Below are 26149 nucleotides of genomic sequence, written 5' to 3'. Positions count from 1 at the left end.
TTAAAGCAAGGGATTAAACGGGAAAAGACCGTCATGCAGCAACGAAAATCACGGCTTTTCCCTCCTTGTGAATTTTACACTGCTGTTATAAATACTATGCTACTGTTAAACACAATAAATAAACCATATTCATAATTATCATATATTTACACTCAAGAAGTAATGCTTTAAATCAACATTTGATCCTAACACACATTTTACACATTACCAATCCGATACCTTACTTTAATGCAAAGGTACAATCCAAATTCAAGAAGACATATGCCATGCAGTCAGTCTCGCTTTTCACACAACACTTGATACAAAAGCATATCATAGTGAACACCTTCACTTTTGATGTTTATATACTTGTATAACAATAACAATATATTTCTTAATTTCCTTTCATTTCCGAAATCCTATCCTAATCATTTTCTCAACATTTACATTTTCACTCAATTGAATTCCACCAGTAAACCATACACAAACCTAATCCAGAAAACGAAATGATATGCATTTGATAATGTGACCTAAGAGAAGCTCACAAGCCTAAAAGTAAGTAAATAACATATACTACCATGGTTGTTCTAAAACAAAAGCTTTTACAATACACAATTAACGCTTCCTGTAAATATGAAGTCAGTGTCCCTCTCTTTTCATATTTTAACATTAGTTTAGGATTTCTGTATAGTCCATAGCTTAGCACTACTGATGAGTCCTGGAAGGAAGACACGGCTGCATACGTATGATGTAGTTTTATCGATAAATCCGGATATACTGTATCTATAGCTTGTATATATATATATATATATATATTTAAGTCAACTATTAAAGTAGGTTTAATCCTTCACAAAGTCTACCGTAATATCACAATATCAAATATAACAGATGTCAGCATTGTCAAGAATTCCAGTGACACTGAATGAATCTGTTTAAGTATACATAAGTGTACAGAAATAAAACGAAAGTATAACTTATTAAAACAAAACATATATGAACAACACATACAAGAGGAAAAGTCCTTATTTGGGGGAAATTAAATCGACATTACATTAAATTCCGAAATCGAATCTAAATAAGCCAAACGAAAGTACAGTCAGACCACAATTAATACAACTGTAATTAGAGCTACAGGGACACGTAACGATGTTACTGGAGTGTAATATATAATTTGTTAAATATTGTATTAGACTTCCCAGTTAGATGCCACTGTGATAAGGATAGCACTATTTTTGCAAGTTTCTTACTACATTATTGACCATTTCAATCTGAAGAATAGTATGTAATGCATTATATTTACTCACACAGTGGTGCAGTACACCCACATGCAGGTAAATTATGCGTATGTACATTGTTATAATAACGTATGTGTCCAGCACATGTATACTGACATGGTTCTGTCTGCAATACGTATACGTAAATATTACAGGTGATTAATATTGGGGCCGTTGGCATAATGCATATCACATACCTTTTGCTTTTATCAATTGAAAGTTAAATTTCCCCAACCAAAATCCACGACTTTAATATTGTGTATGGGTAAGGTCTACATAATACATGTGACCATCTGTGACAGTTTATACCTACTACATATGGTACGGACACTATATTAACTTAAGCCTGGAACTCCATACAGCCAGGTCATAAGTCAATTGTATAGTATGATAATCACTTTCCATTTTTCCTAAAAACTGAATACTAGTAATGTTAACTTTCATTCTGTGTTTGGTTACTTATTTAGACAACATAGATGGAATCTCGTAAAAAATGGTTAATCTATAAATATCACGTTAAAGAGAAACTAATAATGAGCTGAGTGTTGGTCACCGGTACCTCTGTGCATGTTAATTGTTTCTATACTGAATAAATTACTAACGATATTTAAGTGACGATTCCAATGAACACAGGGTATTTGTTTTTCACAATTCTAATAGTGAGTATATTTCCACAACTGAGCAATAACATGATATTCTCAAAAGAATAATAGATTACACAATTTGACATCCCATCGAATATCAGAAAAAATGAATAGTGTTAACATACAGCTATACTTACAATTTATACTAGATTAGATAGTGCATGTAAATAATCATTTTTAAAACAAAATCACAAATAACGTAAGACATTAGAACTATTGACACCTTATAACAGAAAAAAAAAACCATTCATACAAATTCTTCCTAAAACCAGAAGACAAATCAGTTGAAATTTGAAATGTAGATCAATATAATACAGTTCTAGTTTGGGTTTGTTCTGTGCCCGAACTGGTTGCTCTCAATTTCAACTAACGTAGTATCACATTTGTTATAATTATGCCATACTTTACAAGCATACATACAAAAATATAGTGTTTTCATACTGCTAGAACACTGTACATCACTTCCAATTCTTTTCTAATGACAATAGCTCTAATGAGAAGTTTTTGTGAGCATATTTTTGAGGATTAGCTTCCATGAAGATAAGCACTCCAATCTTGCTCTCTATATGAGAGTACAAGCTTGCAGGGCATAAACATTGAAATATTTCTTAGGTAGTGAATATTGCAAACAGACTGTTGCAAATTGTAAGCAATATATAATTCATTTGATATCGAACCAATTATAATTAAATGTCCTCCTCCTATTCTGTTCCTCACACCTGTCAATCCTCTGGCATGTTTACCTGACCACACAGACTAAATGATGTACACATAAATGCCTCCTATGGAATTTACAATTAAGGTGACAACTCAGTGAAAAGCATACAGAAGCAATATTATTGTACATGTTGCTATGACACTGGCTATGATTATTGTGTCTCTCCTCTTACGTAGGTTCACTTTCTGCATCAGTGTATTTATCAATGGAAAACGATCTGATCACTGGTTAAGGTCATTAAATATTGTAACAAGTTTAAATCCATTTAGATTTGTAGGTCTCATACTTCCTATCTGGACAATACAATTTGTCAAGCACTCTTGTGTAATACAATAAGTATGATTTTGCTGACAAATAGGAATGACATGAAAGTATGTTTCTAAGATCTTGAACGCTACTAGATGCTGCTTTGTAGTCTCACTTTTAAAAGCAACTATATTTCATATGTTGTAAACTTATATTTTCGAGAGGTTCTATTATAATAATTTTCATTGATTTCCATTATTGATAGTAATATGATGTCAGGATTATGGGTAGTAATTATTTATATTAATTTGAGTCTTGCGGGAAGTAATTATTATTATTAATTTGAAGTCAGTGTTATGGGTAGTAATTATTTGTAATAATTTGAAATCAGTGTTTTGACGTCAGTATAATGAGTAGTAATAATTGGTATTAATTTGACATTCAGTTTTATGGGTAGTAATTATTAGTATTGATTTGACGTCAGTGTTATGGGTAGTAATTATTGGTATTAATTTGACGTCAGTATTATGGTTAGTAATTATTATCATTAATTTGACGTCAGTATTATGGGTAGTAATATTATTATCATTAATTGACGTCAGTATTATGGGTAGTAATTATTGGTATTAGTTTGACATCAGTTTTTGGGTAGTAATTATTGAGTAATTATTGGTTTTAATTTAACGTCAGTATTATGGGTAGTAATTAATGGTATTAATTTAACGTCAGTATTACGGGTAGTAATTATTGGTAAAAATTCCACGTCAGTTTTACGGGTAGTTATATTATTGATATCAATTTGACGTCAGTATTATGGGTAGTAATTATTGGTATTAATTTGACGTCAGTATTATGGTTAGTAATTATTGTCATTAATTTGACGTCAGTAGTATGGGTAGTAATTATTATCATTAATTGACGTCAGTATTATGGGTAGTAATTATTGGTATTAGTTTGACATCAGTTTTTGGGTAGTAATTATTGAGTAATCATTGGTTTTAATTTAACGTCAGAATTATGGGTAGTAATTAATGGTATTAATTTAACGTCAGTATTATGGGTAGTAATTATTGGTACAAATTTCATGTCAGTATTATGTGTAGTAATTATTGGTTCCAATTTGAAATTCAGTATTATGGGTAGTAATTATTGGTATTAATTCTATGGGTAGTTATCATTGGTATTAATTCTACATCAGTATTATGGGTAGTTATCATAGGTATTAATTATACGTCAGTATTATGGGTAGTTATCATAGGTATTAATTATACGTCAGTATTATGGGTAGTTATCATTGGTATTAATTATACGTCAGTATTATGGGTAGTTATCATAGGTATTAATTATACGTCAGTATTATGGGTAGTTATCATTGGTATTAATTATACGTCAGTATTATGGGTAGATATCATTGGTATTAATTCTACGTCAGTATTATGGGTAGTTATCATAGGTATTAATTATATGTCAGTATTATGGGTAGTTATCATAGGTATTAATTATACGTCAGTATTATGGGTAGTTATCATAGGTATTAATTATACGTCAGTATTATGGGTAGTTATCATAGGTATTAATTATACGTCAGTATTATGGGTAGTTATCATTGGTATTAATTATACGTCAGTATTATGGGTAGTAATTATTGGTATCCAATTTGAAATTCAGTATTATGGGTAGTAATTATTGGTATTAATTTGATGTCAGTATTATTGTTAGTTATCATTGGCATTAATTTGACGTCCGTTTATTGTAAGTGTTACTGTTATTATTTCCCCAAAATATCACGATTTGCATGTACAAAGGATACTGGCTACTGAATTCATTTTTTGTGAAATACTTGACAACATTTTCTTCTGTGATTCCATATTATCTTTTGTCATCATGGCTACACTGATTTGGTCATCAATCATCCTCTCTGAGCTGAAAAATGAAAAAATAAATAAGTACATGTAACTTATTTATCCTCAAAGAAGCCCACTCTCTTACCGTAAAAGTTAAGTATTTGAGTGTGAAGAGGGCTTATATATGAAAATTGATGATTCTGCAAAATTGAAGGGCTTATTTGTGGACTTGGGCTATATGCGGATAAATTTGATATTTCTATCAAAGTAAGAAATTGTTTATCTGATCATTCTTGAGTTTTGCATTACTTATTTGAAGAATTCACCTGACTATTTACAGATTAAGTTTTGCAGTATCTTATACAACTACAATGAAGTAATGATATATTTTCCAAATTACAAAATACAAAAGAAACCTGGTGCAGATATTCAAATTATACTTACTTCCGTATGTGGTCATGTTCTTTGAGATATAGTTCTGACCTTCTGTTTAAGCCAGATGAATTTTTATATGCACTGTAAATAAATAAATGTTTTCTTAGTTAGAATGATTCTTTATTTTATTATTATCATGAAAAGTAGTAATGGCAGTTATTTAAAGAAATTTGTCAAATTTCAGACAATCTTTCTATTCAAGAGAAAGCAATCCGACAGATAAAATTTTGAAGATGCAGAAAACCTAGTTAAATGTTTATACTGATGTAAAATCAAAAACCCTTCTGCTTTCTGGAAGCTGATTCTAAAAAATTCTAACTGGGATTAGATATGATTATATTGAAAATGACCATCCAACTCAAGACGTAATTAATATGTTTAAATGTTTTAACTACTATCCAGATAAAACAATAACTATAAGAAAGAACATGGATGAATTCGTTAACTTGTTTGGTAGGAGATTGTTATCTCTATGTAAATCTTCTGGTATAAGAATTGTTAATGGTCGTCATGAAGGAGACAGAGATGGAAGCTTCACTTTCTACAGTAAGAATGGTAAAAGCACTATAGATTATTTGTTAACAACTTTAGACAATTTTAAATATATTAGCCTGTTCAAGGCCGGAAAGTTTTCAACGATTTCAGATCATTCACCACTGTCTTTTCAAGTAAAGTTTAAATACCCTAATAAACCAGAGAATGCTAAAATAAACACTACAACAAGAGTGGCTAGTGAGTCTGTTAAATGGAGAAATGAAAATGTAAATATTATTAGAAATAATCTTAGTGTTAATGTAAATAATCTTATAGATATTGGGAATAGAATTGTTAGTTCACAAAATGATGTTAATGGTGTTATTGATGATTTTTGTAAACTTGTTAATACATGTGTTTTACCTTATTGTGACGTGCGTAAAGTGAGTGCGAAAAATGACAATATGAATGTTCAACATAGCTCTAAAAGGTCAGATGACAAGCCATGGTTTACATATGAATGTAAGAGAAAATATTTTGACTATAAACATGCATTGGGAAACTTCAACTGCTCTAAGTCAGAAGAAAATTATCGTATCCTTATAGAAAAAAAGACATTGTACAAAAGACTTGAAAACAGGTTGAAAAGACAATATAACAGACATGAAGGTAATATGTTAGATCTGATTCGTAAGAATAACCCAAAACAGTTTTATAAATATTTCTCGAAAACTAAAAGTAGGACAATGCAGTCTAATATAGAATTGGATGAATTGTATGCACATTTCCAAAATTTAAACAATGATGATTTTGGCAATGGTGACGTGTCAATTACGGCTGGTGAGACAATTTTCGACGAATTAGATTTACAAATCAGTGAGGATGAAGTGGTTGCTGCAATAAGAAATCTGAAAAGGAGCAAAAGTTGTAGTGAGGATAATATTTTAAATGAATTTTTTATTGATTGTGAGAATGAGTTGCTACCATGTATTACAAATGTCTTCAATAATATTTTTCAGTCTGGCTTTTTCCCAGAATCTTGGTCAAAAGGTTGTATAGTTCCAATTTTCAAACAAGAGGCCCATGGGGCCTGCATCGCTCACCTGTTGGATTAGGCCAAATGTCAAAATAATGTTCATATTCACTTTGTTTTATTTGTTAATCTCTAACAATATTTAATGCTATATATGGTTATAGTGTGGTAATTCAAACTGCTTTCAGATTAATGAAGTCCAGACTCTCTAAGGTCTGAAAGACCTCAAGAATTGCTTTTAGAACATGCATTCATCACTTTATGACAAGTAGCGATTCAAAGGAATTACCTCTATTTCACCTATTGGGTCCTCGGGGGGTCAGAGTCACCATTTATGCAAAATCTGTTCCCCTTTCCCCAAGGGTGTTTCTGACCAAATTGGGTTCAAATCCATTCATAACTTTATGACTAGTAGCGATTTAAAGGAATTACCTCTATTTCCCCTTTTGGGCCCCGCCCTTTTGGCCCCTCGGGGGTCAGAGTCACCATTTATGCAAAATCTGTTCCCCTTCCCCCAAGGATGTTTCTGACCAAATTGGGTTCAAATCCATTCATAACTTTATGACTAGTAGCGATTTAAAGGAATTACCTCTATTTCCCCTTTTGGGCCCCGCCCTTTTGGCCCCTCGGGGGTCAGAGTCACCATTTATGCAAAATCTGTTCCCCTTCCCCCAAGGATGTTTCTGACCAAATTGGGTTCAAATCCATTCAAATCTGTATGACTAGTAGTAATTTAAAGGAATTACCTCTATTTCCCCTTTTGGGCCCCGCCCCTTTGGACCCTTTGGGGTCAGAGTCACCATTTACTCAAAATCTGTTCTTCTTCCCCAAAGGATATTTCTGACCAAATTGGGTTCAAATGCATTCATAACTTTATGACTAGTAGCGATTTAAAAGAATTACCACTATTTCCCCTATTGGGCCCCGCCCCTTTGGCCCCTCTGGGGTCAGAGTCACCATTTATGCAAAATCTGTTCCCCTTCCCCCAAGGATGTTTCTGACCAAATTGGGTTCAAATCCATTCATAACTTTATGACTAGTAGCGATTTAAAAGAATTACCACTATTTCCCCTATTGGGCCCCGCCCCTTTGGCCCCTCCAGGGTCAGAGTCCCCATTTATGCAAAATCTGTTCCCCTTCCCCCAAGGATGTTTCTGACCAAATTGGGTTCAAATCCATTCATAACTTTATGACAAGTAGCGATTTAAAGGAATTACCACTATTTCCGCTATTGGGCCCCGCCCTTTTGGCCCCTCGGGGGTCAGAGTCCCCATTCATGCAAAATCTGTTCCCCTTCCCCCAAGGATGTTTCTGACCAAATTGGGTTCAAATCCATTCATAACTTTATGACAAGTAGCGATTTAAAGGAATTACCACTATTTCCCCTATTGGGTCCCGCCCTTTTGGCCCCTCGGGGGTCAGAGTCACCATTTATGCAAAATCTGTTCCCCTTCCCCCAAGGATGTTTCTGACCAAATTGGGTTCAAATCCATTCATAACTTTATGACTAGTAGCGATTTAAAGGAATTACCCCTATTTCCCCTATTGGGCCCCGCCCCTTTGGCCCCTCGGGGGTCAGAGTCATCATTTATGCAAAATCTGTTCCCCTTCTGCCAAGGATGTTTCTGGCCAAATTTGGTCAAAATCCAATATGAACTTTTTGACTAGTAGCGATTTGAAGCAAATGTTGACGGACGGACGGACGGACGGACGACGGACGACGGACGCTGCGCCATGACATAAGCTCACCGGACCTTCGGTCCAGGTGAGCTAAAAAGGTGATATTGATAATCCGAATAATTACAGAGGTTTGACAATAATAAGCTGTATGGGCAAATTATTTACATCCATTCTTAATAAGAGGCTGATGAAATGGGATAAACAGTATAATGTAATAACGGATGCTCAGTTTGGATTTAAACCTGGTTTTTCTACAGTTGATGCTATTTTTGTTCTGCAAACTTTAGTTAACAAAACATTGAAAAATAAAAAAAGATTATACTGCTGCTTTATAGATTATAAAAAAGCTTTTGATTTAATTGATAGAAGCCGTTTATGGTCAAAACTTATAAAACAGGGAATTGATGGAAAGATGTTAAAAATAATACAATCTTTATATGATAATGTAAAGTCTTGCATCAAACATAATGGAGTATTGTCAGAATACTATAGAAACACGATCGGTTTATTCCAAGGAGAAATTTTGTCGCCTATTTTGTACAGTTTATATGTAAATGATTGTGAAATGTGTTTTATTAGAGAGAACTGCCAATCAGTGGAAATTGGTTTGATCAATCTATTTTTAATTATGTATGCGGATGATACCGTTCTGATAGCAGAGTCACCTCAGTCACTCCAAGAAATGTTAAATGCATTGTATCTATATAATAATGAATGGAAATTAACTCTTAATGTTGATAAAACTAAAATCATGATATTTAGGAACGGAGGTAGACTGCGTGACAATGAAAAATGGTTTTATAATAATGTAGATATAGAAGTAGTTAATGAATTTAATTATCTTGGAATGTTGTTCAATTATAATGGAAAGTTCAAAAAAACTCAAATTCATGTTGCTAACCAAGGTAGGAAAGCTTACTTCTCCATAAATAGTAAGTTGAAAAGTCACTCATTTAATATTAAGACACAATGTTCTGTGTTTGATACATATATAAATAGTATATTAGGATATGCAAGTGAAATATGGGGGCATCATAAAGCACCAGACGTAGAAAAAGTACATACCATCTTTTGTAAAAGTTTACTTGGAGTTAATAAATCTTCATGTAATGATTTTCTTTATTTGGAGTTGGGCAGATTCCCATTATATATTATCAGGAAACTAAAAATTTTTAAGTACTGGCTTAAACTGAAAAGTACTTCAAATTGTATATTAAAAGCATGTTTGGAACAGAGAATTGAGTCGAATGATGAATGGATAATTAACATTGAATATGAACTTGATAAAGTAGGCCTTTCTTATCTCTGGAGTGATACTGCAACTGATTGTTATACGTATAGTGTTATAGAAAATAGAATTAAGGATGTGTATCAGCAAGAAATCATTAATAGAATTAATGCTACATCACGAGGTGTAGTATATAAACATTTAGTCGATAATTTTTGTTTACAATTTTATCTAAGTAAGCCCATTGATAGTATTTATAAAAAGTGTCTAGCTAAATTAAGACTTTCGTCACATAATTTAAATATAGAGTATGGCAGAAAACATAATGTTCCTAGGGCTAACAGATTATGCGATTGTTGTAATTTAGAGGAAATTGAAGACGAGTATCATTTTTTACTACAATGTCCATTTTACTCTGATCTTCGTCAACAATATATTAAACATTATTATTACAGAAAGCCAAGTGTTTTCAAATTAGTCAAATTATTAAGTGTGAATAATGTTAAAGAACTAAATAAAACTGGTAAATTTATCCATTTAGCTTTTAGAAAAAGGGCAGAAAAGGTTAATAGTTAAATATTATTTTGTTAAACTAATGAGATGGATAAGCTTACAATATTATGTTGAACACTCTCCGACCATGTAACTGTTTTATTGTATACCTATGCATTTCCATGTTGTTATTTTCACTTATGGGCCGATAGGTCCTTGGAATAAATTGAACTCGAACTTGAACTAGATGGATCATTATCAAGTGTCATTAGTTGATTTGCTGATGCGTGAGCCTCTAGCAGGTACACATGTATAATACCAGTTGAAAGATCAATATGGCAGTCAGGCAGACATCTTGGATTTTGCTACTTGATGCTAATGTTATTGCTATTTACTAATTTCTACTACTTTATACCATTGTTATTTCAGGTATTGTTAACTGATTTTGATACCTGATATGACTGATATTGCCTTTTACTAAGAAGTTCTAAGTAGATATTCCCAGATTTTTATGTAGGTTTTTATTGCACTTTTTACTAAGGGGTTGTGTAGATAGTTCTAGATTTTTATGTAGGTTTCTATTGTACTTTTGACTAAGGGGTTGTGTAGATCTTTCTAGAATTTTATGTAGGTTTTCATAACTAAGAAGTTCTCAGTAAATCTTCCCAGATTTTACGTAGGTTTCTATTGTACTTTTTACTAAGGGTTTGTGTAGATCTTTCTAGATTTTTTTGTGGGTTTTCATTACTAAGAAGTTCTAAGTAGATATTTCCTGATTTTATGTCGGTATCCATTGTGCATTTTACTAAGACGCAAATAGATCTTTCCAGATTTTGATGTAGGTTTCCAAATGAATGCACTTTTTACTGAGGAGTTATAAGAAGATCTTTACAGACTATTATGAAGGTATCCATAATTGTACTTTTGACTAAAGAATTCTAAGTAGATCTTTCCAGATTTTTATGTAGGTTTCCATTGTCCTTTTTACTAAGGGGTTCTGTGTAGATCTTTCCATATTTATATGTAGATTTCCATTGTACATTTTAGTTAGGAGTTCTAGGTAGAACTTTCCAGGTTTTTGTGTAGAATTCCATTGCACTTTTTTCTAAGAATTACTCAACAGATCATTCCAAGATTTTATGTAGGTTTTCACTGTATTCTTTACGAAGATGTAAACAGATCTTTCCCACATTGTTATGCATGTTTAATTTTGATTGATTGAGAGAACAAAATGACAAACAGGTAGCCATATTTGATTGGATATTTCAGATCAATGCTCCTATGTACATAGAAATACTAGACAGATTTTTCTCGATTTATTATGTAGGCTTCCATACACTTAACGTATTTGACCTAATAAGGGCGCAAGGCGCGGGTAATTGACAGTGGGGGCGCCCTTATTAAGATTAGTTATTCTGAAGTTTTATGAAACAGACTATACCTTATAGCAGAATACCCAAGGTTGTGGAAACGGTAAAATATTCAGTCATAAAAATATTCCAGATGAGGATATCTTTTCATTATCATATATTAAGCTTAAACATCACTTGAATACTCCTGTAAACTTGTAAACTATGCCAGCTGATCTTTAGACCAGAGAACGTGTGTTCCACAATTTATGTTCAAATGGAACTCTTTTGTGTTCTATTTATAGAAACAGGTGATTTCCCCGATCATATCAGACATCATTTTCTTTGACCAAATAATTGATTAACAATATCTTTTACTAGCTTTCTGTTCTGAACAAAAGTTATTTATCAACAAGAATGAAGTCTTTACTTTATCTTCAAATAAAGATGGTAAGTTATTATTTGTATGTATGTTTAGTTTTGGGTGCTCTTTGCACTGACATGTCACCTGTAGCCTGTAGGAATACACAAAATGTGGCGAAAACATGTGTTCCAGTTACTTAATTTGCTGAAGAAAATTGAACACATAAAGTAGCAAAATATTTCACATGAATTATTACTTTTGAACACCAGTCAAAGATTTATTTCCTTGAAAAAAGGTAGGGGCGCCCTTATTAGGTCAAATACGGTAGATACGGGTTCGATATACTGATACTAAGCGAGAAGAACAAAGTGGCAAGCAGGTAGCCATCTTAAAATTAACACTTGAAGACTGTCATTTTAAACTACAGTCTGCTTTACAATAAAACAATTGTTTAAGTTGTGTTTCTTCTTTCATTTATTTTGTTGGTAATATTACTTATATCAATATTTTTTTTATGAAAACCACAAATTATCAGTACTACAAAAGTAAGTGTTGAATGGTTCTTTCTCATATTTTATAACCCTCGAAACAGGCAGCCATCTTGAATTTTGACATATACAATTGTCTCTAAAAGAACTGATTGAACCTTCCTCATAATTTATATGAGGATTTGGTATGTAACACTCTTTCTCTAGAAGAACTGATTGAATCTTCCTCATAAATATGAGGATTTTGTATGTATACTTGTATGAACAGTACCTGATATCTCTTTGTACAGATCCCATCAGGTCCTCTCGTTCTCGGATTGCTGTAATGTTGGCTTTGGTTTTCTGGAATTCATGTGTGTAGTCCTGTAGTATGTCCCGATGTCTCTGCAGTGTGTGTAACAGAGCTGCGCTCGGGGAACTTACACTGATGTTCTGTGTATAGTCTGCCATTCGATCATTGACTTCTTGAAGCTATAACAAGGATAATAATGAAAATATACTCAATTCAAGAAATATAAAAAGATTTTAGAACAACTTGTGCTTCACATATGATGCTCTAAACTGTGTTGAAGTGACATAACCTCCTTGTTTTCATTTGATATTTCTATTTAAGCATTTCAACGATTCTAATATGGTCCTTGATAAAAACCATCCTCAATTCTCATCTAATTCTGGGGTGCCAGACCCACTGTTCTTACACAATTGGTTCCTCTTCAGCTGAAGAAACTTCAGATGAAATATGAGCAAAATGTATTCAGTCATTCTGGGCTAGAGCGATCTAAAACATTTATCCCTTTATTTCTCTCATGCAGCCCCAGGGGAGTCACACCCTCCAATTATACATTTGATCTCCTTTGCCAAATAATGCTCCAGATGAAATTTTGTTAAAAATGTATCTAATCATAGATCATTTACACATGTACCTATATATTTCCCCTTTAAGCTCCAGGAGAGCTATACCCTTCTTTTATACAAAATTGGATCTCCTTGCCCAGCCCATTAATGCTCCAGATCAAATTTTATTTAAAAATTATAGATTTAAATGAAATGTTGATCTATGATGAACACTGCCACAGATGGGTAATAACAATATCTCCATATGGATATATATACACATGTATACTTATATGAACTTGAGTTTCATTTCTTAATGATACAAACTTCAACTCCTTTAATACACAGCCACATCATCTTGATTCGACACGAAAGCTCCCATTTGGATAAATGACCTTGATCCACTTTTCAAGGTCACAAGGGTCAAATGTAGCAAAAGCTTTAAACTACTGAAATTTTGTCAGTAGCAGAGAGGCCTACAGTCATCTTTGCCAGTAGCATGCTGGGATGAAGCGATACAAATTTTGTTCAAATGAAGGGCCTGGCCTACTTTCAAGGTAACGGAAGTCAAATGTGTTAAAATCTGTAACAGCTTCTTCTCATTTACCAAAATGTATTGCCCAAGTCAAGATACATGGCAAGTAGAATGGTTGAATGAAAGGCTTAACAGTTACCTGTGACATATACCTGTCTTATCATTAACTAATCACATCTTACCTTTGATACCAGCTGTTCAATTTCCATCGCCATGGTTTCAAACATATGTTCACTACTTGTTTTATTGATGAGAGGTGCCGATTCACTGAAATCAAATTGAAACACAATTTACATGATAGAATTTTTATAGATGTAATTGCATTCTGCAATGGTAAATATAGAGGAAATTAAATGGTTTCCCATTAAATAAAGCATATAAAAGTATCAATATGTTCTGTCAAAAGAGTGAAAAATATGTTATATTCAAAGGGAAACCATTCATTTTTAATTTTCATTTTAATTTTTTAAAATACGATAAAAGAGACAATATTCTATGCATGCAAAAAGCATTGGAATCAGTACCGTAATCTGTGATACAGTATGCTTATGACATTATGCTTGACAACTTGACGCTGCCATTTTGAATGGACTGCTCAATGCAATTTCAACCTTTCCTAATCTTACTTGATAAGTTTTACTTGCATAACTGTCATCAGATGCGTATTTGATAAGAAAAAAATGCACAAAGTACAGCAAAATAACAACTTACTCTCAATTTGCTTTAATTCATTATTTGCAACTGAGCAGAAAAAAATTGGCCGATTTCAAAGAGGTGAATATAGAAATCCCTGTTCTGATGAGCTAAAACATCACAGTATTGACATAAGATTCTCATATCATCACTGTGATGATATATATTAAAGCTTTTATCAAATTATACCAGTAATTTCTTACATTTCTCTGGTAAAAAAAAAAATACAAAAGCATACTGTCTCTACAATCCAATACTTTCTTTGAACAGGCCAAATTGACAAAGTCTATTGTACATAATACCACACTAGCAATGTTAAGTTGTTAGACAAATATCAATTGAATTTGAAGCATTTTAATGTTAACAATATGTTTGTAGCAGAACCAGTGACAAGTCTCTGTCACAATGAGATTTTCTTTTCTTTATACACTGAATATATATATATATATCTTTATTTGCTGGGTGTATCATGTTTGACTTTCAGAACTTAAGTTGACTTTCTTTGTAGTAGTGACTGGCTAGCTCAGTGAAAAAAAATATATAGTAGGTCCATCACATGCTACCCAGAGCAGGGTTCAGAAAACACAACCATGACAGCAGAGGACACTCTAGATCTGTGATCCCAGCTTCCATGAAACTACAAATTGCCCCAGCTGGTAGAGACCAAACCTCACATCTTCAAGGATATGCGACTGAAGTTGCTATTAAGTTTGATGCTCTACTGTCTTTCTGTTTCGTACTTTAACACCAGCTGTAGCACCAAAGCATTACAATCCAACCTGTCAATAAAGGTCACTCCCAGGAACCAGAAAAAAAGTTTCATAATAGGCAGGTGTCTTTTATAGAGAGTTTCACAAGCAACGACATTAGGAATTGACATGTGGCCTTAATGGACAGGTTTTTTTATCATATACAGGCGACCTTTACAGTAAACTGTGTTCTGTCCTTTTAAACATGCAAATGAACAGTGTAACCAAAAGTAAACCAAATGTTCAATCAATGATGAAAAAATAATTGTATCCACCTGTACAAAAAATTTATTTTAAATATGCATATTTCATTATATAAATGTATACATCCAAAACATGCACCAAATCCACACATGCAAACAAATACTTAATCATACTTAATTATTGTTCATCAAAATACAGTCAAGTATTTCATCAGTAGAAAAGAGAAGACTTGTGTTTACCGATATTGTTTACAGAACTAAACAAGTATGCTGAGTATTGTTAAATAATACATGTCCCCTACTGGCCCCCGCTAAAAATAGTAACAGTGACCTTGGTATTGACCCAAAAACCCTGGAACTTGACATTTATCTGCAGCTACTCATACTGAAGATACATTCCAACTTTCACCAAAGTGCAGAAAACGGAGTGGACTGACTGACAGATGGATGGATGAGGAGGAAACCTATCCCCCCCCCCCCCAGTTTCACAGGACTAATAACTTCATACAATTAACAGGCAGTTAAAAGTTTTCATCCATGAACTTCATTATATATGAAAATTGCATTAGATATTGATAAATCGCAGGTTTTTGTCACATACAGTACATGGTTTGGTACTCTATAATTACAAATGTAGGCAAAACCTGTTAAGACAATTAATCACCTGGTGGATAATCCAGGACATTATCAATGTACTTGGACTGGTTCTCAAGGACAGGTTCCACATACTGGTGACCTGTTATACCGGGTAAGACAGGGTGTCACATAGTGGTGACCTGATATACCGGGTAAGGCAGGGTGTCACATACTGGTGACCTGATATACCGGTAAGGCAGGGTGTAACATACTGGTGACCTGATATACTGGGTAAGGCAGGGTGTCACATACTGGTGACCTGTTATACCGGGTAAGACAGGGTGTCACATACTGGTGACCTGATATATCGGGTAAGGCAGGGTGTCACATAGTGGTGACCTGATATACCGGGTAAGGCAGGGTGTCACATACTGGTGACCTGATATACCGGTAAGGCAGGGTGTAACATACTGGTGACCTGATATTCCGGGTAAGGCAGGGTGTCACATAGTGGTGACCTGATATACCGGGTAAGGCAGGGTGTCTCATTGTGGTGACCTGATATACCGGGTAAGGCAGGGTGTCACATAGTGGTGACCTGATATACCGGGTAAGGCAGGGTGTCTCATTGTGGTGACCTGATATACCGGGTAAGGCAGGGTGTCACATAGTGGTGACCTGATATACCGGGTAAGGCAGGGTGTCTCATTGTGGTGACCTGATATATCGGGTAAGGCAGGGTGTCACATACTGGTGACCTGATATACCGGGTAAGGCAGGGTGTCACATACTGGTGACCTGATATATCGGGTAAGGCAGGGTGTCACATACTGGTGACCTGATATATCGGGTAAGGCAGGGTGTCACATACTGGGGACCTGATATATCGGGTAAGGCAGGGTGTCACATACTGGTGACCTGATATACCGGGTAAAGCAGGGTGTCACATACTGGTGACCTGATATACCGGGTAAGGCAGGGTGTCACATACTGGTGACCTGATATACCGGGTAAAGCAGGGTGTCACATACTGGTGACCTGATATACCGGGTAAGGCAGGGTGTCACATAGTGGTAACCTAATATATCGGGTAAGGAAGGGTGTCACATACTGGTAACCTGATATACCGGGTAAGGCAGGGTGTCACATACTGGTAACCTGATATACTGGGTAAGGCAGGGTGTCACATACTGGTGACCTGATATACCGGGTAAGGCAGGGTGTCACATACTGGTGACCTGATATACCGGGTAAGGCAGGGTGTCACATACTGGTAACCTGATGTACCGGGTAAGACAGGGTGTCACATACTGGTGACCTGATATACCGGGTAAGGCAGGGTGTCACATAGTGGTGACCTGATATACCGGGTAAGACAGGGTGTCACATACTGGTGACCTGATATACCGGGTAAGGCAGGGTGTCACATACTGGTGACCTGATATACCGGGTAAGGCAGGGTGTCACATAGTGGTGACCTGATATACCGGGTAAGGCAGGGTGTCTCATTGTGGTGACCTGATATATCGGGTAAGGCAGGGTGTCACATACTGGTGACCTGATATACCGGGTAAGGCAGGGTGTCACATACTGGTGACCTGATATATCGGGTAAGGCAGGGTGTCACATACTGGTGACCTGATATATCGGGTAAGGCAGGGTGTCACATACTGGGGACCTGATATATCGGGTAAGGCAGGGTGTCACATACTAGGGACCTGATATACCGGTAAGGCAGGGTGTCACATACTGGTGACCTGATATATCGGGTAAGGCAGGGTGTCACATACTGGGGACCTGATGTATCGGGTAAGGCAGGGTGTCACATACTGGTGACCTGATATATCGGGTAAGGCAGGGTGTCACATACTGGGGACCTGATATATCGGGTAAGGCAGGGTGTCACATACAGGTGACCTGATATATCGGGTAAGGCAGGGTGTCACATACTGGTAATCTGATATACCGGGTAGGGAAGGGTGTCACATACTGGTGACCTGATATACCGGGTAAGGCAGGGTGTCTCATTGCGGTGACCCAATATACCGGGTAAGGCAGGGTGTCACATACTGGTGAACTGATATACCGGGTAAGGCAGGATGTCACATACTGGTGACCTGATATACCGGGTAAGGCAGGGTGTCACATACTGGTGACCTGATATATCGGGTAAGGCAGGGTGTCAAATACTGGTGACCTGATATATCGGGTAAGGCAGGGTGTCAAATACTGGTGACCTGATATACCAGGTAAGGCAAGGTGTCACATACTGTTGACCTGATGTACCGCGTAAGGCAGGGTGTCACATACTGGTGACCTCATATACCAGGTAAGGCAAGGTGTCACATACTGGTGACCTGATATACCAGGTAAGGCAGGATGTCACATACTGGTGACCTGATATACCGGGTAAGGCAGGGTGTCACATACTGGTGACCTGATATACCGGGTAAGGCAGGGTGTCACATACTGGTGACCTGATATACCGGTTAAGGCAGGGTGTCACATAGTGGTAACCTAATTATATATCGGGTAAGGAAGGGTGTCACATACTGGTGATCTGATATACCGGGTAAGGCAGGGTGTCACATAGTGGTGACCTGTTATACCGGGTAAGGCAGGGTGTCACATACTGGTGACCTGATATACCGGGTAAGGCAGGGTGTCACATAGTGGTGACCTGATATACCGGGTAAGGCAGGGTGTCACATACTGGTGACCTGATATATCGGGTAAGGCAGGGTGTCGAAAAGTGGTAACCTGATATATTGGGTAAGGCAGGGTGTCACATACTGGTGACCTGATATACCGGGTAACTTCAGGGTGTCACATAGTGGTGACCTGATATACCGGGTAAGGCAGGGTGTCACATACTGGTAACCTGATATATCGGGTAAGGCAGGGTGTCACATACTGGTGACCTGATATACCGGGTAACATCAGGGTGTCACATACTGGTAACCTGATATACCAGGAAAGGCAGGGCATCACATACTGGTGACCTGATATATCGGGTATAACAGGTTGTCACATAGTGGTGACCTGATATACCGGGTAAGGCAGGGTGTCACATACTGGTAACCTGATATACCGGGTAAGGGAGGGTGTCACATACTGGTGACCTGATATACCGGGTAAGGCAGGGTGTCACATACTGGTGACCTGATATACCGGGTAAGGCAGGGTGTCACATACTGGTAACCTGATATATCGGGTAAGGCAGGGTGTCACATACTGGTGACCTGATATATCGGGTAAGGCAGGGTGTCACATACTGGTAACCTGATATACCGGGTAAGACTGGGTGTCACATACTGGTGACCTGATATACCAGGTAAGGCAGGGTGTCACATACTGTTGACCTGATGTACCACGTAAGGCAGGGTGTCACATACTGGTGACCTCATATACCGGGTAAGGCACGGTGTCACATAGTGGTAACCTAATATATCGGGTAAGGAAGGGTGTCACATACTGGTGACCTGATATACCGGGTAAGGCAGGGTGTCACATAGTGGTGACCTGATATACTGGGTAAGGCAGAATGTCACATACTGGTGACCTGATATACCGGGTAAGGCAGGGTGTCGAAAAGTGGTAACCTGATATATTGGGTAAGGCAGGGTGTCACATACTGGTGACCTGATATACCGGGTAACTTCAGGGTGTCACATAGTGGTGACCTGATATACCGGGTAAGGCAGGGTGTCACATACTGGTAACCTGATATACCGGGTAAGGCAGGGCATCACATACTGGTGACCTGATATACCGGGTAACATCAGGGTGTCACATACCGGTAACCTGATATACCGAGAAAGGCAGGGCATCACATACTGGTGACCTGATATATCGGGTATAACAGGTTGTCACATAGTGGTGACCTGATATACCGGGTAAGGCAGGGTGTCACATACTGGTAACCTGATATACCGAGTAAGACTGGGTGTCACATACTGGTGACCTGATAAACCAGGTAAGGCAGAATGTCACATACTGGTGACCTGATATACCGGGTAAGGCAGGCTGTCGAAAAGTGGTAACCTGATATATTGGGTAAGGCAGGGTGTCACATACTGGTGACCTGATATACCGGGTAAGGCAGGCTGTCGAAAAGTGGTAACCTGATATATTGGGTAAGGCAGGGTGTCACATACTGGTGACCTGATATACCGGGTAACTTCAGGGTGTCACATAGTGGTGACCTGATATACCGGGTAAGGCAGGGTGTCACATACTGGTGACCTGTTATACCGGGTAAGGCAGGGTGTCACATAGTGGTGACCTGATATATTGGGTAAGGCAGGGTGTCACATACTGGTGAACTGATATACCGGGTAAGGCATGGTGTCATATAGTGGTAACCTGTTATACCGGGTAAGGCAGGGTGTCACATACTGGTGACCTGATATACCGGGTAAGGCAGGGTGTCACATAGTGGTAACCTGATATACCGGGTAAGGCAGGGTGTCATATAGTGTTGACCTGATATATTGGGTAAGGCAGGGTGTCACATACTGGTGACCTGATATACCAGGTAAGACAGGGTGTCACATAGTGGTGACCTGATATACCGGGTAAGGCAGGGTGTCTCATTGTGGTGACCTTATATATCGGGTAAGGCAGGGTGTCTCATAGTGGTGACCTGATATACCGGGTAAGGCAGGGTGTCACATAGTGTTGACCTGATATATTGGGTAAGGCAGGGTGTCACATACTGGTGACCTGATATACCAGGTAAGACAGGGTGTCACATAGTGGTGACCTGATATACCGGGTAAGGCAGGGTGTCTCATTGTGGTGACCTTATATATCGGGTAAGGCAGGGTGTCACATAGTGGTGACCTGATATACCGGGTAAGGCAGGGTGTCACATACTGGTGACCTGATATACCGGGTAAGGCAGGGTGTCACATACTGGTGACCTGATATACCGGGTAAGGCAGGGTGTCACATAGTGGTAACCTGATATACCGGGTAAGGCAGGGTGTCACATAGTGTTGACCTGATATATTGGGTAAGGCAGGGTGTCACATACTGGTGACCTGATATACCAGGTAAGACAGGGTGTCACATAGTGGTGACCTGATATACCGGGTAAGGCAGGGTGTCTCATTGTGGTGACCTGATATACCGGGTAAGGCAGGGTGTCTCATTGTGGTGACCTTATATATCGGGTAAGGCAGGGTGTCACATACTGGTGACCTGATATCCCGGGTAAGGCAGGGTGTCACATAGTGGTGACCTGATATACCGGGTAAGGCAGGGTGTCACATACTGGTGACCTGATTACCGGGTAAGGCAGGGTGTCACATACTGGTGACCTGATATACCGGGTAAGGCAGGATGTTTCATTTTGTGGTAAAACACAAGAGCACTAATGCAGTGAAAAAGAAATAAAGTAATAATATGTTACAGTATTTTTAATACAATGTACATGCGTGTATTATGTAGGTGATCAAAGGAAAGGATGCGTGTATAGTGACGTATTGAATTGGTGTAAATTATTAGATCAATATTTTTACGAAATTAACAACCAAACCTAAAATTACTGCATTATTATTTAGAGGCAATTCAATGAATACAAAAATGTATTTAATATTTTCATATTATATTTCTCAAAAAGTTTTTTTAACACATTTTCATTAATGACTCAGTGTGCTAATAGGCAATGTTTTAGCTAAAATATAAAGAGACATCATTAGCAGTTTCTGCTTGATTCTGCTATTCTATGGCCATAGATAAAGGCGTTCTTTATCTTTTTTTAATATTTCATGATAACATCTTCATAATTCTTTCACTTTACATAAACTGTCAGGTATTACTATTTATGTAATATTCTTTATGTACACACTATTGTTTATATATACATGTACAACAGTTACATGATGTATATGAAATATTGCAAAAAAAAAAAAAAAAAAACGATAAAAAAAAATATATATACATGTTCTATGTCTATATTTACTTGTGTCTTGATAAAGGAACAGATTGTCTCAAAAATAGACAATTTACTTGTCTGTACTGTCATTACTACTACATAACCAATTATATACATGTATACATGTATATATAAATAATATAATTGTTAAGTTTGATCACTTCGGAGGAAGTAATACATAAAGAAAAACAAAAACTTGACATCTCATCTTTAGTGCTTTCGTCGCATCCTGGTGATTCTTCAGACTAATTCATTCAAAGTTCATTGTGAAGTCATAAGTTATAAGTGCATTCATGTATATGTCTACTAATAGTTAAAAATCTTAAACGGTCCCTACGTATTTGTTCTCTATGTACGGTCATTCTAGAATTTAAAATATTTCCTATACATACATGTATATATCAAATGAATGATGCAAATGTTTATTCATCACTATGGAAGTGATGTCATAAATTATGACGTCACAATAATCTTTGAATAAATCAGTCTGAAGAATCGACGAGATGCGACGAAAGTGCTAAAGACTAGTTGTGGAGTTTTTTCTTTTTCTTCACATATAATTATATATATCATAGTAACACAAATGACAAAGGAAGACAACTTTTTGACTCATGCCCTGACCGGGCCTCGAACTCACGCTCTACGGCACCCAATCGCCTAGCCAGAAATACCCGCATCTTATACCGCTGCGCCACATCGGCGTTTCTTAAAAAAGAATGTTTCAATGGCGCAGTGATGGTCAGCCCAATACCCTGACATGGTCATTGTGGAAGTCGTCTATAAGATGATATATATATGTATACATAATCTCTTTGTCATTTTACAAGTTTTATTTTTTCTCTAAACTTTCATCATTTCACATACATTTTGTATATACCCATGGGCCAGTAATTCATAGATTTGCATATACAGAATAGGGATTACATTATTATGATATTCTCCATCACCACTATTTGACATCAAAGTAACATAACTGCGGGGAAGCAAGCAGGGATATAAAGGTCTGACATTTAACTGTACATGTGAAGACCTTAAAGACATTCCTTGTAATAGAAATCCTACCTCTGACTCTGAACTCCTTCACCAGGCACGCTTGTCAAATAACAAATGAAAAATGAACCTAGTATCTTAACCATGCAATATATTTTTAACTTTGATAATTCTTTTTGGCACTCACTGTGTAACAATATGGACCAGTGATTTACTTAGATTTTATACATTGAGTACCTTAAAAGATGAATCAAAATATGTTTTCGATAGCTGCGTGCCTTACCCTTTTATAACCTAATGCAATTTGGAAACAATTATAACTATGTTCGACCCCAATTGATTGCATGGTATCTTATAACTTTTTAATGTAATTAACTTTCAAAGATAAATTGTAAAATACTGTAATATACATGATGTAGCATTATAGATTTACCTTCCAAATTCTTTGTGAGACGAGTAGTTAGTCCCTAATTTGCTAAATGAAACCAACTTCAAATCAATTTCATTTTCCAACTGCCGGGCCTGTTTACGAAGATCTGCAATTAAAAAATAAAATATACAGTAATCAAAATGAAATTAGCAGCCTAAAACTACCTGCTGTGGGGGAACATTTAAATGATGTTAGAGGATAAACAAAGACTGCGAAAAAGAAAACCTTAAAATTAATTATTACATGTTGAATTTAGTTAAAATGATTCTCTGTGTCGAATCAGAATTAATGATGAATGGTAGAACTACATTATTGATATAATTTTATCATAGTTCACATAGAAGTTACTATTTTCACAAAGATGAAGATGGGATTGGCCGAGGTCAAAATATATTGTGTCCCTTTCAGCTTTCAATCTCTCTGCCCACATCATCAATACATCTTCAAGCTTGGCGTTACATTTTAGTTAGGCATGGGGAGGCCGGATTGATAAGGACACTTGGCCCTACCTCTGATTTTACTAATATCATTTCTTTAATAATATAAAGATCAAGTGATTTTCAGTATATTTGTGATGTGACAATTTTTGATGGTGTAAACCAGGGTGGTGGAAAACTGAGAACTGTTTAAGTTGTGGAATGGATGTTTTTGAATCTACAGTTAAAGGCCTGTCACATCAGAATAAAAAATCATTTCAATTCTAATTTGTGTAGAATGGTGAAAAAGTTCTGGTATTGGTTTATGAACAGTTTATGATAAGTAAATATAAAGCTGATAATATGACTTTTACATGGGCATTGATGATGGCATGTATAAAACAAACTATCAAAATTACGAAGCTTTATATCTCAAAACTAGTTACACAACAAAGTGTCTACCTACAGCATTATAAGGATCTGGTCGCAAACAAGTTTGTTATCCAAGAATCATATTCTACTAAAAAGAAAAGGTGACGTGACATCACTTATGATGTCATTAAATAGTTAACAAACCAACACAGTTAATTACATGTAATTAGCATATTTGGTTTTTATGAGGGTATAGCTTATAAGTAGATTGTATCAAGCAACATTTTGATATATGTGATTATCTAAGAAAATATTTCTATGACATAATTAAACTGCCTGGATACTGAGTATCATTGGTGGTAGGGTTTATGGTAGGGTTAAACGACTTTTTTGGGAAAGTTATGTAAAAACTACTAATTTTATAACATCTGATTCACATTAGAGGATTTTTTCAGCATTTTCGGAAGAACATTGGTGAATTGGGAAAGACTTTAGGAGTAAATTTTGTGAATTGGGCTTAAATATGAAATACTTTCAATTTGGAATGATATGGGCATGGGGCCCAATTAACGGCCCATAGATCAAGAAAAGCCCTGGATGCTACTCCTGCGTGGGTCTCATCAGCAATTTCGGGAGTGGAGTGACTAATCGTTGTCAGTATAATGTGATGTAAACAATACAAATAACACCAACTCTGGTTGGATATTCCTATTTGGTTTGCTATCTATGTTTTTTTTATCCTGTTTTTTTCATAATTAGTACTTCTTGCATACATAATATATATAATTCAGGATTTCAACCAGGGACCCTCAAAACTCTAAACTAACACTCTACCAACTGAGCTACCTGGTCGCTGATGATCGACCTTTGCAGTCCAGTTCCACTACATTCTCCATCCTTTTTTTCTAGTCTTCACTCCCGAACACCACAAGTTTAGGTATATACGTATCCTCTTGGTAAGAGTTCTCCCAATGCATTAAACAAGGGTCGGTAATTAGTAACATGAGAAAGAGAAAATGTAGGGGCCAGACCAGGGCTTGAACCCCAGACCCTCCAAACTCTAGACATACACTCTACCAACTGAGCTACCTGGTCACCAATGACAGACCAACTCCAGTGCTGCTATAAACATACACACGATACACGCTATAGGATGATAATATAAGTCCAAATACAAAAAAGGCCTACACTGTAACAAATTCGTTGGTCCCTATGCGCCGCTTCTCTAGAGACAAATCTCTTTAACTCGATCAGTTGAGTGTATGGTTGGTGGCTAGTAAGCCTGAGGTCCCTTCTCAAATAAATCACTAATTTAACTTACATGTACATTGTGTGCCCTTCTGTTTTTGCATGGACAAGGATTAAATCTTTTCTTTCTTTTGGTAATGGCAAGACAACAGAACGATGCTATCAAGAATTGGTAATTTTGAACATCGGAACACATTGAAATATACAATGGACTGAATACCCTTGATTTAATATAAACTTATATGAATGTAATTTAGCGACAGATGGAGTTCTGTTTCCACAATAACGTTAACGCTGTCGGTATTATTTGTATCTCCTATAGAAGCGTGAATGTCAACAAAACATATATTCTAACCCTGACATTCGTAAAATCTTTGGGTTTCGTTATACGTGACAAAGATTGAGAAAAAACCTCAACATAAACAAATATCACATTATTTGTTTGGGTCAATTTCCTGTGTCAAATCGTCGGCAATGCCATCGCCAAAGAAATAATTTTGTTTTTATTGATTTCAGCGTGGGATAATTACAATAATATTTGAGAAAATATGAACATAGACCCATATTAAGTCTATATAACCATTGTTATATCTGTGGAAAGCATAAATGACGTAAAAATCAAAATAAACTTTGTGACGTAAGTGCGTACCTTCCCAAAAGTTCCCCATGTCGGCCATGTTAGTTCCACGGTGTCGGACTCTCGCGAGAATATTTCTGTTGAAAAATGACACAGATCATTCAAACCGATATTTCCACCGACGTTTTTTCTTAATATGATAATTTATTAGGCATCTTATCTGGACATTTTATATTAAATCTATATTATTTGTGTGTATATTTTTATTTTCGTCCAGGTGCGTTCGATAGACGTGTTTTTTGGAAGACTCTGCAAGAGTTAGCCCCCTTCTAGTAAC

At 36.3% G+C, this 26149-nt stretch overlaps 1 protein-coding gene across 1 annotated transcript; it reads right to left on the bottom strand.

Moving 5' to 3' along the window:
* Positions 1-359: 359 nt before the first annotated feature.
* Positions 360-25957, bottom strand: LOC117332534 (Golgi SNAP receptor complex member 1-like). Its single transcript, XM_033891481.1, has 8 exons — positions 25885-25957; positions 23203-23305; positions 22842-22871; positions 13800-13884; positions 12520-12719; positions 5150-5221; positions 4672-4784; positions 360-2832 (listed from the first exon to the last, which is right to left on the bottom strand). Exons 1-8 carry the CDS (start codon positions 25910-25912, stop codon positions 2708-2710), a joined length of 756 nt encoding a protein of 251 aa, XP_033747372.1. The 5' UTR covers positions 25913-25957; the 3' UTR covers positions 360-2707.
* Positions 25958-26149: the final 192 nt, after the last annotated feature.

This window comes from Pecten maximus, chromosome 8, assembly GCF_902652985.1.
Source record: "Pecten maximus chromosome 8, xPecMax1.1, whole genome shotgun sequence".
In the NCBI taxonomy this organism is placed as follows: Eukaryota; Metazoa; Mollusca; class Bivalvia; order Pectinida; family Pectinidae; genus Pecten; species Pecten maximus.
This window is presented reverse-complemented; position numbering and strand designations above follow the sequence as displayed.

Coding starts and splice junctions, on each gene's coding strand:
- LOC117332534 (XM_033891481.1), bottom strand. CDS start 25,912: ATGGCCGACATGGGGAACTTTTGGGAAG. Junction 5,222..12,519: donor TCTGTACAAAGAGATATCAG/GTACTGTTCATA, acceptor ATTTATTTACAG/TGCATATAAAAATTCATCTG. Junction 2,833..4,671: donor AAAAATGAATTCAGTAGCCA/GTATCCTTTGTA, acceptor ACCAGTGATCAG/ATCGTTTTCCATTGATAAAT.